We start from the raw sequence: 12,612 nt of genomic DNA, 5'->3' as shown, positions 1-12,612 counted from the left end.
TTAATCGACAAGGAAATATATAGTTGTTCAGTTTATTTATTTTTCTCGTTATACGCCCGATATATATATATATATATATATATATATATATCTATATATATATATATATATGTATATATATCTATATATATATATATATACATATATATATATATATATATATATATATATATATATACATATATATACATATATATATATATATACATATATATATATATATATACACATATATATATATATATATATATATATATATATATACATATATATACATATATATATATATATATATATATATATATACATATATATATACATATATATATACATATATATACATATATATATATATATATATATATATATATATATATATATATATATATATATATATATATATATATATATAAAGCCTGGTGTTGGCGCAGTGGTTAGGGCAGCGGCTTGGGATCCAAAAGGTCCTGAGTTCAAGCCCCGTTGGGCCACTGAATTAATACACCAGGGGGTTGACTCTGCCTGTCATCCTTCCGAGGTCGGCGAAATGAGTACCAGTGTACTGGGTCGGTGTATACCCTGGTTAAAATAGGTGTACCATATCCCTGTGTCGTAAGAGGCGACCAGGGTTGCGTCAGGAAGGGCATCCGGCATAAAACATGTGCCAAATCACTATGTGGATCATGCAGATGATTCGCTGTGGCGACCCCTAAAGGGAGCAGCCGAAAGAAGAAGAAGAAGAAGAAGAAGAAGATATATATATATATATATATATATATATATATATATATATATATATCGGGGCGTATTATGTGATGTCTGTCTGTCTGTCTGTCCGTTCCTGTCCACACTCTAACTCCCAAAGTTTTCAACTTTGACGTTTCATATTTCGTACATAGGTACAGACTGTGGAGACGGTGTGTCACGACATACGTTCATCATCTAAAGTGGTTGCCATGGCAACCACGATGCTGTTTTCCATGTCGTAGCACAATTCTGTATATACCTTCTTGTTTTTCATAAATTGATGTGTTTAAATATATAATTATGTGTGTGCGTGTGTGTGTCACAGAGACTTTTTCAGGCATATATTGTGCTCACTTGCACTCTTGTTAATAATAAATTCCTTGTTGATGTTTCAACCTGTCCATGTTTGTCATTTCCTTCCATTGATCCAGCATTGTCCGAAACTAGATAGACTGGGAGATTATAATTCCCAAACTAATTATCCTGTCATCGTCAGTCTGCACCAGCGGTAAATGCTCGGCCGCATTACTTAAGATCTAATCAACATATAATTGGTGCATCGCCGAGGGTGCATTCCCCGGTCAGGAGGCAGCGTGACCTTTAGTTAAATGGCAAATTAGACGGTGGACGCTGGAACTCGTGATTAACTGATTGGCATTCGTGGTTGTTAAGCAACCCACCGCACCACAAAGTTAATTGTGAACGGTGGCTCCAGGTGCGGTTCTTCCGCGGAGAAACGGGGATTAACCCCTACATAATACACTCTGTACCCGTGGCCTAAACAATATTATGTAAAGCCTAACAATCCTTCACTTTGCAAAGACTGCTTGTTGTTGATCCTGATTTTTCAGTGGTGCCATTGCTGTGACGTCGCTGGTACCCAAAGTGTCCTGGGAAATGACAGCACCCCCCCCCCCCCTTCCAAGCCCAATGGCTGTGTTTGTCTCATCTCAGTCATGTGTTGTCACTGATGCTTATCTGTTTATGTGTGTGTGTGTGTGTGTGTGTGTGTGTGTGTGTGTGTGTGTGTGTGTGTGTGTGTGTGTGTGTGTGTGTGTGTGTGTGTGTGTGTGTGTGTGTGTGTGTGTGTGGCAGCTCCAGTACGAGCCTTCGATCATGTATTTTTTTTTTAACTATTTTTTTCTTTGAAAAGTTTTGACCTTTTGAAAACTTTTTCAAAACTAAAAGCTGAACAATGATTTTGTGCAAAGCTGTACTGTTGATGCCTCATGCTGTGAGAGTTTATGTACCTTGTACAACAGCAAAAGGGAATGTTCTTTGTGCCTCTGCTCTACAGAGTGTAACTATGTGCTGTGCGTTCATGCACATGAGCAGTCCAGAGTCACCGATCAATCATATTGGTGACTTTACTCATTGCAATATCACAACACATTATTATGTTACATTTTACTGTCAAATTAGCAATCTGTTCTCTGGAAACGTCGACGTCGTTGGCTCACGAAGGAGCAGAACTTGAGGAAAAGAGGCTTGAATGACAAAACAAAAATGAAAAGCTTTGTAGCATTCGCATCTGAACCCATGACTAATGGTGATGGCATCCCAGATTCAAATATCATACGTCATGTTGATTTGTTTATTTTCTACTCGTGTCTTTTTTAAAATTTAATTTGAATGCCCACTCGTGTAACTAGGCCGAGGCTGAGCAAAGTGAGGTTGACGCCATTTTATTTCTGATATGTGAAACACCCGGCAACCCGTTCCTGCAGAAAACAGACTTTTTGGAACGCCGACCGCATTTTCCATCCAATCATCGTGGAACTTTGTTTAAAAAAAATTCTCCATGGGTAAACGCTCCTATTTTGAAAGTTTCGGGTCAATCGCTCGAGCTGTTGCGGAGAAAACTAATTTAAAAGTGAATAAAGGTGAAAAACTGAGGGCAGAAGGAACAAAACCAAGTGAGGGCCTCGGCCGACGTTCCATAAGGTGGTCTAGTCAAGGATGGTTGTGAACTCGTATTACGAGTAAAGAATACGTCACCAAACTAGCAACGATTGTTCCCCAAAGATCTGAGACTAGGCCTCTTTAGCAATGTAGTTTGCTGAAATAGTCATTCGCTTTACCTTAGATACCAGTTCTACATTTCGCAGGACGTGGAATTGCTTCCTCTGTTAAATGGAAGCCTCGTGTGAAAACAACTGACCTTTACGAGACCACCCGGATACTTTTACTTGTTTCCTTTCCCATTGCACAGCCGCACTCTGAATCGGGACTCGAGGAGCCGAGACTCAGCCCGATCTAAACCGTTTGTTTGAAACAATCGCTTGCATCCGTATACATAGTATGGCTGCTGAAAGAATCACGACTGTGTGTTGACAGGTCCATCATCTGGGATATAGATATCTTGTTCACCAAGACATTAAAAACATTCAACCCTCTCTTGTAGATCTAATTCTTCTTTGTAAGAGTGCATTTGTGTTCTGTAATTGTGTTGTTGAGATCTAGTGTGAGAGGGTCATGCAAGAACAACAGTAAGCCTCGTTTTATGTCGAGGACAATGTCGACAATAAGGAACAGAGACAATGGAAGATGCATCTGTGATACGGAATGATAACCTGACCCTTCAAGCTAAACTGTCTGTGCTGATGTTTTTATGTCCCTTAAATGATCTTCTCCTCCCTTCCTGTGGCAATGCAGTGAGCTATGGCTTCCTTTGGTTACAGCCCATTACTTTGTCATCCAACAGGACCCTGCAGGGGACAGCCAGGGGCCGACGGGCGTGGTGGATGAGAAAAAAGAAAAGGTCCCTTGTCCGCACCTCAGCCGCCTCGTGGACCTCAATAGCAGCAAGGGGTTGTATGGGACATCTGAAAGGAACGTGGCAACAGAATCTCTGTAGGACGTGCTTTATACTTATGTTCATTTTATTTCGTTTACGTTCATGAATTTCAATGAAGAGTTTGACAACAATTAACATTTTCTGCAGCATGATTTGTCTCACAGTGCATTTATGCAGCAGAATATGATTTTGTGCCTGGTGTTGGCTTACAAGTTATGGTGGTGGGCTTGGGATCCAAGGCTCCTGAGTTCAAATCCCACTCAGATGTTGAATTAATACCAGGTGGGGTTGACTCTGCCTGTCATCCTTCCGAGGTTAGCAAAATGAGTGCCAGCTTGCTGGTATCCTGTGTCGGAGTGGTGACCTGTCCAGGACTGTGCCCAATGGCCAAGGAGACTGCTTAGGCAACACCAATGCTCTGCACAAAGAATGGTCCTAATGGACGGAGTATGATTTTGGCTTCAAAATTCTTCCTGGAAATAAAACGCTAACCTCTGATTGGCCAATCTGTATTACACATATATTGTACTGTTGAAATTTGTGTGTTTTTATGTTCAGCTCTTGAGTGGATTATGAAGTGTTTTGAAAATTATGGAGTATCTATATATCTTCTTCTTCTTCTTTCAGCTGCTCCCTTTAGGGGTCGCCACAGCGGATCATCCGTGTGATCCGCATAGTGATTTGGCACATGTTTTACGCCGGATGCCCTTCCTGACGCAACCCTGGTCGCCTCTTACGACACAGGGATATGGTACACCTATTTTAACCGGGGTATACACCGGCGCAGTACACTGGTACTCATTTCGCCGACCTCGGAAGGATGACAGGCTGAGTCAACCTCTGGTGTGTTAATTCAGTGGCTCAATGGGGCTTGAACTCAGGACCTTTTGGATCCCAAGCCGCTGCCCTAACCACTGCATATAACTAACCATATATACATATACATATACATACACGAAGATCACTGTCTGTGAAGCCATGTGACTATATGCCTATTAATCACGTACTGTTTGAACGTTGGTTGCGTACTATTAGAATGTACCTTTCGATGCTTTATATTGCTCAGACCCCTTTGACCGTGAAGATCCTTTAAGACACCAAAGACCCTCTAAATATGCCTAAGATACAAAAGACCCCAAAGACCCAGATGATTCAAAAGTCCTTGAGGACCCAAAAGACCCTAAGTACCGAAAATACTCTGAAGACCCCAAAAAGCTTTGAAATCCCTTTGACCTTAACACCATTCCGACCCCTTACACCCTTCAGACAGATTAGACAGCTTAGACCCTTGACCATTTGGACCACTTGGACCTTTTTATATCTCTGCAAATAAGTGTGTGTGTGTGTGTGTGTGTGTGTGTGTGTGTGTGTGTGTGTGTGTGTGTGTGTGTGTGTGTGTGTGTGTGTGTGTGTCCTCCATAACTCCTAAACCATGAAACCTAGCAGCCTGAAACTTTGCATGCAGACTAAGAGAACTCCAAGGAAGTGCATGAGTGAAAATTGGGTGTTTGGGTTGATTAAAACACCCCTTTGAAGATAATTAATGGCCTTATTTAATTATATCCTATATAAGGTGCATCCTCGGCCACCTCACTCTCTCTCTCTCTCTCTCTCTGGGGTCTGAAGGCGTTTCCTGGGTCACCTCACTGGGGTCTGAAGCCACCATGTTTTTTGGCCTGCTCAACCATGCCTTGACTGAGAACAGGCTGCAACGATTTCTTAACAATAAAGTTTTTTTTTTTCTTTACTTTCCTCACTCATATTGTCAAAAGTCTGATCATCATTACATATGAATCACTGGATACATTGCAATGCTTAAGGCCCTGTCACACCTTGACGTTTTAGCCAGTGTATGGCAAGGTATCAAAATGTACGTAAAACGCTGGTGTACGCTGAACTATTGATGTTTTTTTTCCAGTTTTGGACGAATTCATAACGAGTTGGACTTATGCATAACGTATTAGTAATGTACACAGAACGATTCGATAACATATAGATAACTTATATCGACGAATGCTGAGCGTGTTGTCGGCGTTCACAACCTATGCCCAACGATAGTCTAACTTGTGCATCGCGCGTGGCAGCGTATCGCCGACGATCATGTGGCGTAGCCTATTAAAAGGCTGCGGCTCGACGATTCAAATCATAACCGCACTAGACATCGAAGTGTCAACATCACCGTCATGCCCTGTCACACCTTGACGTTTTAGCCAGCGTATGCCAACGTATGAAAAATTTGCCGAATACGCTGGCACACGTCGAATACGTTATGGGTAAGTTTTGTATACGTTAAGAGCACGCTGAAGCACGCTGGCATACGTTGTAGTACGTAGAGTACGTCGACAAATTTTAATCATGTTGAAAATTTTTCGACGTATGCCAGCGTATGACGCACACGTTCCGCATACGCTGGCCATAAGTTGTAGGCACGTTACACGATCGTTGACACACATCAACACACATTACTTCTAAGTTACTCATAAGTCGAAACACGTCGAGGTAATGTTTAGCGTACCCGAAACTTATTTCTAACCTATGAGTAATGTGATTTGAACCTATGAGTAACATATCTCCAACGCATATTGACGTATGTAGATGTATTTGACATCTTCCGGACGACCACAGAACTTGCTGAATGTGTTACTAACTTACAGCTACCGTAGAATGGCGTATTGGCAGCGTTTAGGGGAATTGGTATATACAAATGGGGTTCACACAGGAGGAACCCGTCAGTGTTCCAGACTCCATGGTTTTTTTATTTTATTTTATTTTATTTTTTCTTCGGCATGACGGTGATGTTGACACTTTGATTTCTAGTGCGGTTATGATTTAAATTGTTGAGCGGCAGCCTATTAATTATATTATATTATAACCGCACAAGAAATCGAAGTGTCAACATCACCGTCATACCAAAGAAAAAAAAAAACATGGAGTCTGGAACACTGACGCAAAACATTACCTCGACGTGTTTCGACTTATGAGTAACTTACAAGTAACGTGTGTCAACAATCGCGTAACGTGCCTACAACTTATGGCCAGCGTATGCGGAACGTGTGAGTCATACGCTGGCATACGTCGAAAAATTTCAAGCATGGAAAATTTGTCGACGAGCTCGGCGTACTACGACGTATGCTAGCGTGCTCTTAACATATACAAAACTTACCCATAACGTATTCGACGTGTGCCAGCGTTTTAGACAAATTTTTCATACGTCTGCATACGCTGGCTAAATCGTCAAGGTGTGACAGGGCCTTTATAAACGTCCGGAGACGCCAGCGTTCGTGGCTTTATTTCATTTTCGCACATGACATAACCTGGAGCATTTGTTAAACTAAGTCGAATTACGAAATTTAAGCTCCGGCATTGAACTTGGCCGCAGTTCCCAGTGCTAAAAAAGTGTTCATTTGTTCAATTCAGACATATTTGATGTTTTGGGCATCTCCGGGAGGTGTGTGTTTATTATGACTGTTCAGTGATTGATAATCATGTGCCAAGTGAGCTGTTCCTTATGAACTGTTTCTTTGGAGTTCTTCAGCCACTTGGTGAGCACTCTACAATATTCACACTGTCACTGAATACTGTATATCGATCTACTTGAACAATGTTCAGGGGCCACTCGCCTCTGATGGCCCAGCGTTGTTCTGCGGTCACTTCGGCATAAATAAATCCCCAAAAATAATTAAAGGAAACGTTTCGTTGACATCACAGCAGGAGAGCCGAGAGGTAAATACTCTCGCTTGAATCTGTCTCGCCTGGATTTGAAGCCTGAAATAGCTATAAACTGTCATCCCGGTGTTTCACAGGCAGGGTGATTCATCAATATGTGTGTGCCGTTAAACTGCACATCACATCTGTTGGAATACCCCCCCCCCCCTCTTCTCCTCTGTCTCTCTGTCTGTCTCTCTGTCTGTCTGTCTCTGTCTGTCTGTCTCTGTTTGTCTGTCTCTGTTTGTCTGTCTCTGTTTGTCTGTCTCTGTTTGTCTGTCTCTGTCTGTCTGTCTCTCTCTGTCTGTCTCTCTCTGTCTGTCTCTCTCTGTCTGTCTCTCTCTGTCTGTCTCTCTCTGTCTGTCTCTCTCTGTCTGTCTCTCTCTGTCTGTCTCTCTCTGTCTGTCTCTCTCTGTCTGTCTCTCTCTGTCTGTCTGTCTCTGTCTGTCTGTCTCTGTCTGTCTGTCTCTGTCTGTCTGTCTCTGTCTGTCTGTCTCTCTCTGTCTGTCTCTCTCTGTCTGTCTCTCTCTGTCTGTCTCTCTCTGTCTGTCTCTCTCTGTCTGTCTCTCTCTGTCTGTCTCTCTCTGTCTGTCTCTCTGTCTCTCTGTCTCTGTCTCTCTGTCTCTGTGTCTCTGTCTCTCTCTCTCTCTCTCTCTCTCTCTCTCTCTCTCTCTCTCTCCCTCTCTCTCCTCTCTCTCCTCTCTCTCCTCTCTCTCCTCTCTCTCCTCTCTCTCCTCTCTCTCCTCTCTCTCCTCTCTCTCCTCTCTCTCTCCTCTCTCTCCTCTCTCTCTCCTCTCTCTCCTCTCTCTCTCCTCTCTCTCCTCTCTCTCTCTCTCTGTCTCTGTCTGTCTCCGAACATATCCGGACAGTGGTTATGTCTGGACGGGAATTTGTCTCTGGATGGGTCTAAGCAGTGTTTGTCTCCAGATGGCTTGGCTCCCAACGTGTCCTAGCGGTGTTTGTCTCCGGATGGTGTTAATCTCCAGACATGTCCGGGCGGCATTTAGAATAATTTTGATGAAACAGAATGAATCTTAACACTCCAACGTACATCTGCCTTCCCTTTCTCCCACCCCACTCTGCCTTCCCTTCCTCACTCTCCTCACTCTGCTTTCCCTTCCCCACCCTCCTCACTCTCCCTCCCTCTTTGCTCCCCCTTCCCCTCCTCTCTCTTTCTCCCTCCACCTCCTCACTCTCACCTCTCTCTCTCTCTCTCTCTCTCTCTCTCTCTCTCTCTCTCTCTCTCTCTCTCTCTCTCTCTCTCTCTCTCTCTCTCTCTCTCTCTCTCTCTCTCTCTCTCTCTCTCTCTCTCTCTCTCTCTCTCTCTCTCTCTCTCTCTCTCTCTCTCTCTCTCTCTCTCTCTCCCACCTCCCTCCTTCTATTCCCGCTATCGAAGCGACGTGTGGTATTTGCTAGTTATGAATACATTTCAAATTGATATAAAGCATCAATGTTACAAATAAATTTGGACAAAATAATTTTTTATTATGATTGGTGTAAATCATGACAACACAGCAAATCTGTGGCGTAAATCTGCAACGACGTGTGGTGAGGCGAGTGTAGCGAGCTGAGCTGAAGCGTTATTGTAAAGACAAGAATGATAAAATATATTTGTATAATGACAAATTTTGAGAGCAAAAGCTTTTACTCCTGATATTTAACATCCTTCACATACTTTTCTTTATTTCTTTATTTGTTTGTTTATACAGTGCATAGATTTGAGGCTCGTGGAAGAGAAAGTGATACACTGAACGGATCAGGACAGAAAAGCCAAAAATTGGACGCAAAATACGCATATGCCTTGAGAAGGAAACTCCAAAGAGGAAAAACTGGAACATTAGGAGGGATTTGAGTGGTGTTAACGAGGGTAGAAAATATCTTGGTTTTGGATTGGGGATAATCTGAGATGGTGGTGAACAGCTGTCTTGAAAACCTACTTATGTCTTTATGGGAAATTATCATTTGCCCCCATTTGACTTGGTCCGAAACAGGGGGCTTTTGGTGTGCGTTTTCGTTTTTTCGTGGGGACTTCTGGATTTTTGTGTGCGTGCGTGCGTCCGTCTGCAACCATATCTTGGACATGTATAGACTGATTTTATTCATATTTGGCACAAAGACAACACATGATGGTATACATATGCACGTCATTTGTTTTCGACATCAGATCCAAGATGGCCGACTGACGGCCGTTTTAGTTGTTTAAAAAAACAAAAACCCGGTGTCGAACACGTCCTCAACAATTTCTCAGACTTGCATTTACCAGTTGTTCAAACTTGGCACACAGATAATGAATGATGGCTTACATATGCCTGTCATTTTTTTTTTTTTTGAAATCAGATCCAAGATGGCTGACTTGCGGCCAATTTGTTACTTAAACGTGTCCCCGATCATCTCTCCGACATGCATGGTCTGATTTTGTTCAAACTAGGGTACTAGGCATAAGCACAGTACACAATGGCATACACGTGCACCTAACTTTATTTTGTGATCTGATCAAAGATAGCTGACTCTTCGACTGGCAGCCATTTTAATTGTAAAACAAAGTGTCGAACGCGTCCTCAACCATTTCTCGGACATGCATTTACCGATGTTGTTCAAACTTGGCACACAGATAATGAATGATGCCTTACATATGCACATCATGTTGTTTTCAACATTAGATCCAATATAGCCGACTAGTGGCCATTTTTGTTACTTAAATGTGTCCCCAATAATTTCTCAGACATGCATGGTCCGATTTTGTTCCAACTTGGCAAAAGTATACAGTATGTGTTGTGGCATACACATGCCCCTCACTTTATTTTGTGATCTGATCAAAGATGGCTGACTGGTAGACTGATGGCCATTTTAGTTGTACATAAATATGGGCTTGCCCTTTATCTCCATACAGCAAAATTCTTAAAACAACGGGGGCTATGAAATTTTATGTCTTTTATTTTTACTTCGTATTTTTAGCATCATGTGAAACTCATCATGTATGTGTTGTGCTGCCCTTGCTGCTTTCAGGGTGTTTCTGGCAGAACTGTTTGAGATGTTACAGAATCAGCTTGAGGCCATGATTCCTGCAACCAAAAAGCCTTTCTTACAGCAGTTCTACTCCCAGGTTGGGCATGCCTCCTCCTCCATTGTGCCCATAGTGCAAAGGGCAATACATTTAGTTACCAGGCTTAAAGTCCCGAGGGTATTGAGTGGAGACTGTCACAAAATTTATCTTGAGTATGCGGGGATGGACCAGTCACCTTTCTTCTTCCTGAGGTCCTTCCGCAGTGTCGTGAAGAAGACCCCATGAAAATATTCTCATGGCCTGTTCTTCCTTGGCTCTGTTTATTGTTAACATTGACCTGCTTCTCACTGTCTGAATGTTTCTGGAAAAGTGATGCTATAAGCACTCTCAAGGGAGCTTACACTATCTCCAAGAATGAAACAGTACCACATTGGTGCTGGCCTTGTCATTTCCTGAAGCACAGTTGCAAAATAATTGGAAGTTATAATGATACAACTTGCCATACAAGTTATAATGATCTATAATTCACAGATACAACTTGTCAGATCTCTCTGTAGGCTGTAAAAGTTCATAATTTTATCTATAAAAAATAATGCTATGGCTTTTTGATTTTTTAAAGGGCTTTGAACATGCGGCTAATGGCAGAAACCCTGGGAAACTACTCGTAAGCAAGCATTAAAAACATTATTTATTCAACAGCGTTTCCCACATTAATTTCAGAAGGAGACAATGGTTCGCTTATTTGTCAGAATACAATGCCATGGGTGAGTGGAATGAGTTTGCTTCATTTTATTGACTTGTTTTTTTTATATATATACAAGATATCATCTAATGGAAGAGCAAGGTGATGGTTTGAAAAAGGCAAGGCACTGATAGTTGAGTGGTTGAGCAACAGTTAGATGTACACAAGCAAGGGAATGAACAAACAGGAAAAAAGGAGAGACTGAGTCGAGGAAACACAGTAACCTGCAAGTGAGCTGTTTGCATTACATAGTGTTAATGGGAGTACAAAAGATCGGGGGAAGGAATGGGTGATGACATGAGATGATTGTGCACCGCCTGCGTGGCTCCCTGGAGAGGAGTGCAAGTGAACTGTCTACAAAGCAATTCCAAAAACGGGAGTAAAAGATGAACAAAAGCGTGGAAGTTGATGGTAAGCCTGGATTTTTGAGGTTTAACCAGGAGAGTAATTTTATTGGACGAATGTGATGTGTAAGTAACAGGCCTTGCTCTTCTGGCCTCGTACAGGAGATGCCAATAATGTTCTGAACTTTAGATTCCACAGAATCCAGGATAAACAGATGTGATGCTGGGGCATCAGTCCATAAGAGAGAATATAGTCCTCCATTGAGCTATGAATAAAGGCCTTTGTAGATCGGCTTTTTCAGGGAATGCCAAGGAACAATGGAGGATGAGCAGTCTGCGGCAACCTTTTGAAGTCGGCAAAGGAGAGGTCAGCGTTTATTGTGGTGGCCAGAAGTTCAATAGACTGAACCTCTGTATTTATTTCTATTTTATTGTATACAAAAATCGAGGCTCATGGAAGAGCGAGAAGCAAGGTACTGGCAGCGGGTCCACAGTTTGACACAAGGATTGCAATGAATGAACAGGAAAAGAAAACAAGTGGTGGTTCAGGAGAAGTCAGGATGATGGTGAAGCCGAGAAGTTCAAGAGACCAAACCGCTTCCAGTGGCTGACCATGGAAATAGGCGTGTGACGATCCTTCCCATTGCGATGGGGTGAGACCATGATGTGCAACGATTGAAAGACATATTCCATTTGTCAGACAAGCAGATAATTAATTCTACAACAGCAGAGAGTGAGGCAGCTTCTCTCTGCCTTTCATTGGGTTGGGGTACCATACAACACAATGGGGAGTCATCTGCAAAAAAGAGAAAGGGTTTTCCAGAGTATCGGAGAAGTCGTCTATGCAAATAAAGAACAAAACTGGGCCCAATACACTCCGTCGGGGAAGTCTAGCCTCCACTGGGAGAGGAGAGGGTTCCATTGATGTTGTTTGAAAATGAGTCAATCAGGCTGGCATTGTTCCTTCTCTTCCTGTACTTTTATTAGCATATTTTATCCAAGTTCCATTCATTGCTATGCTCTACCCATCACGTTGTTGCTGCCAAAGCAGTCATTGCGAAAATAATACACTGGGTGGTTTTTCCATTGCTCTTCCCAGGAGTTTGGTCAGGATACTGGTAGAAAATAGCCAACACTTTTCAAGAGAACTGCAGGGTCTTTAACATACACCACAAAATGCTAGTTGGTCAAACATCTGGCTTATAACGTCTCTCTTTAGAATAGTGCATTGATGCAACACACTTCCTACAAAGAACCATTAAGGTGGGTTTCTAAT

At 42.2% G+C, this 12,612-nt stretch overlaps 1 protein-coding gene across 4 annotated transcripts in view; it reads left to right on the top strand.

Moving 5' to 3' along the window:
- The window catches only part of VPS50 (VPS50 subunit of EARP/GARPII complex), a 165,808-nt gene that overhangs the window by 145,706 nt on the left and 7,490 nt on the right, over nt 1–12,612 (top strand). For all 4 annotated transcript variants that reach the window (XR_015060993.1, XM_085892352.1, XM_085892350.1 and 1 more), the window contains 2 exons: nt 3,449–3,597; nt 10,253–10,349. Coding sequence is in view for 3 of the 4 variants with exons in the window: in XM_085892352.1 (XP_085748478.1) it covers nt 3,449–3,597; nt 10,253–10,349 (246 nt within the window). In the remaining variant the exon portion in view is untranslated. The remainder of the gene's footprint in view (nt 1–3,448; nt 3,598–10,252; nt 10,350–12,612) is intronic.

Source organism: Eptatretus burgeri, chromosome 8, assembly GCF_056783735.1.
Source record: "Eptatretus burgeri isolate ZD-2024b chromosome 8, Ebu_testis_v1, whole genome shotgun sequence".
Classification (NCBI taxonomy): domain Eukaryota; kingdom Metazoa; phylum Chordata; class Myxini; order Myxiniformes; family Myxinidae; genus Eptatretus; species Eptatretus burgeri.
This window is presented reverse-complemented; position numbering and strand designations above follow the sequence as displayed.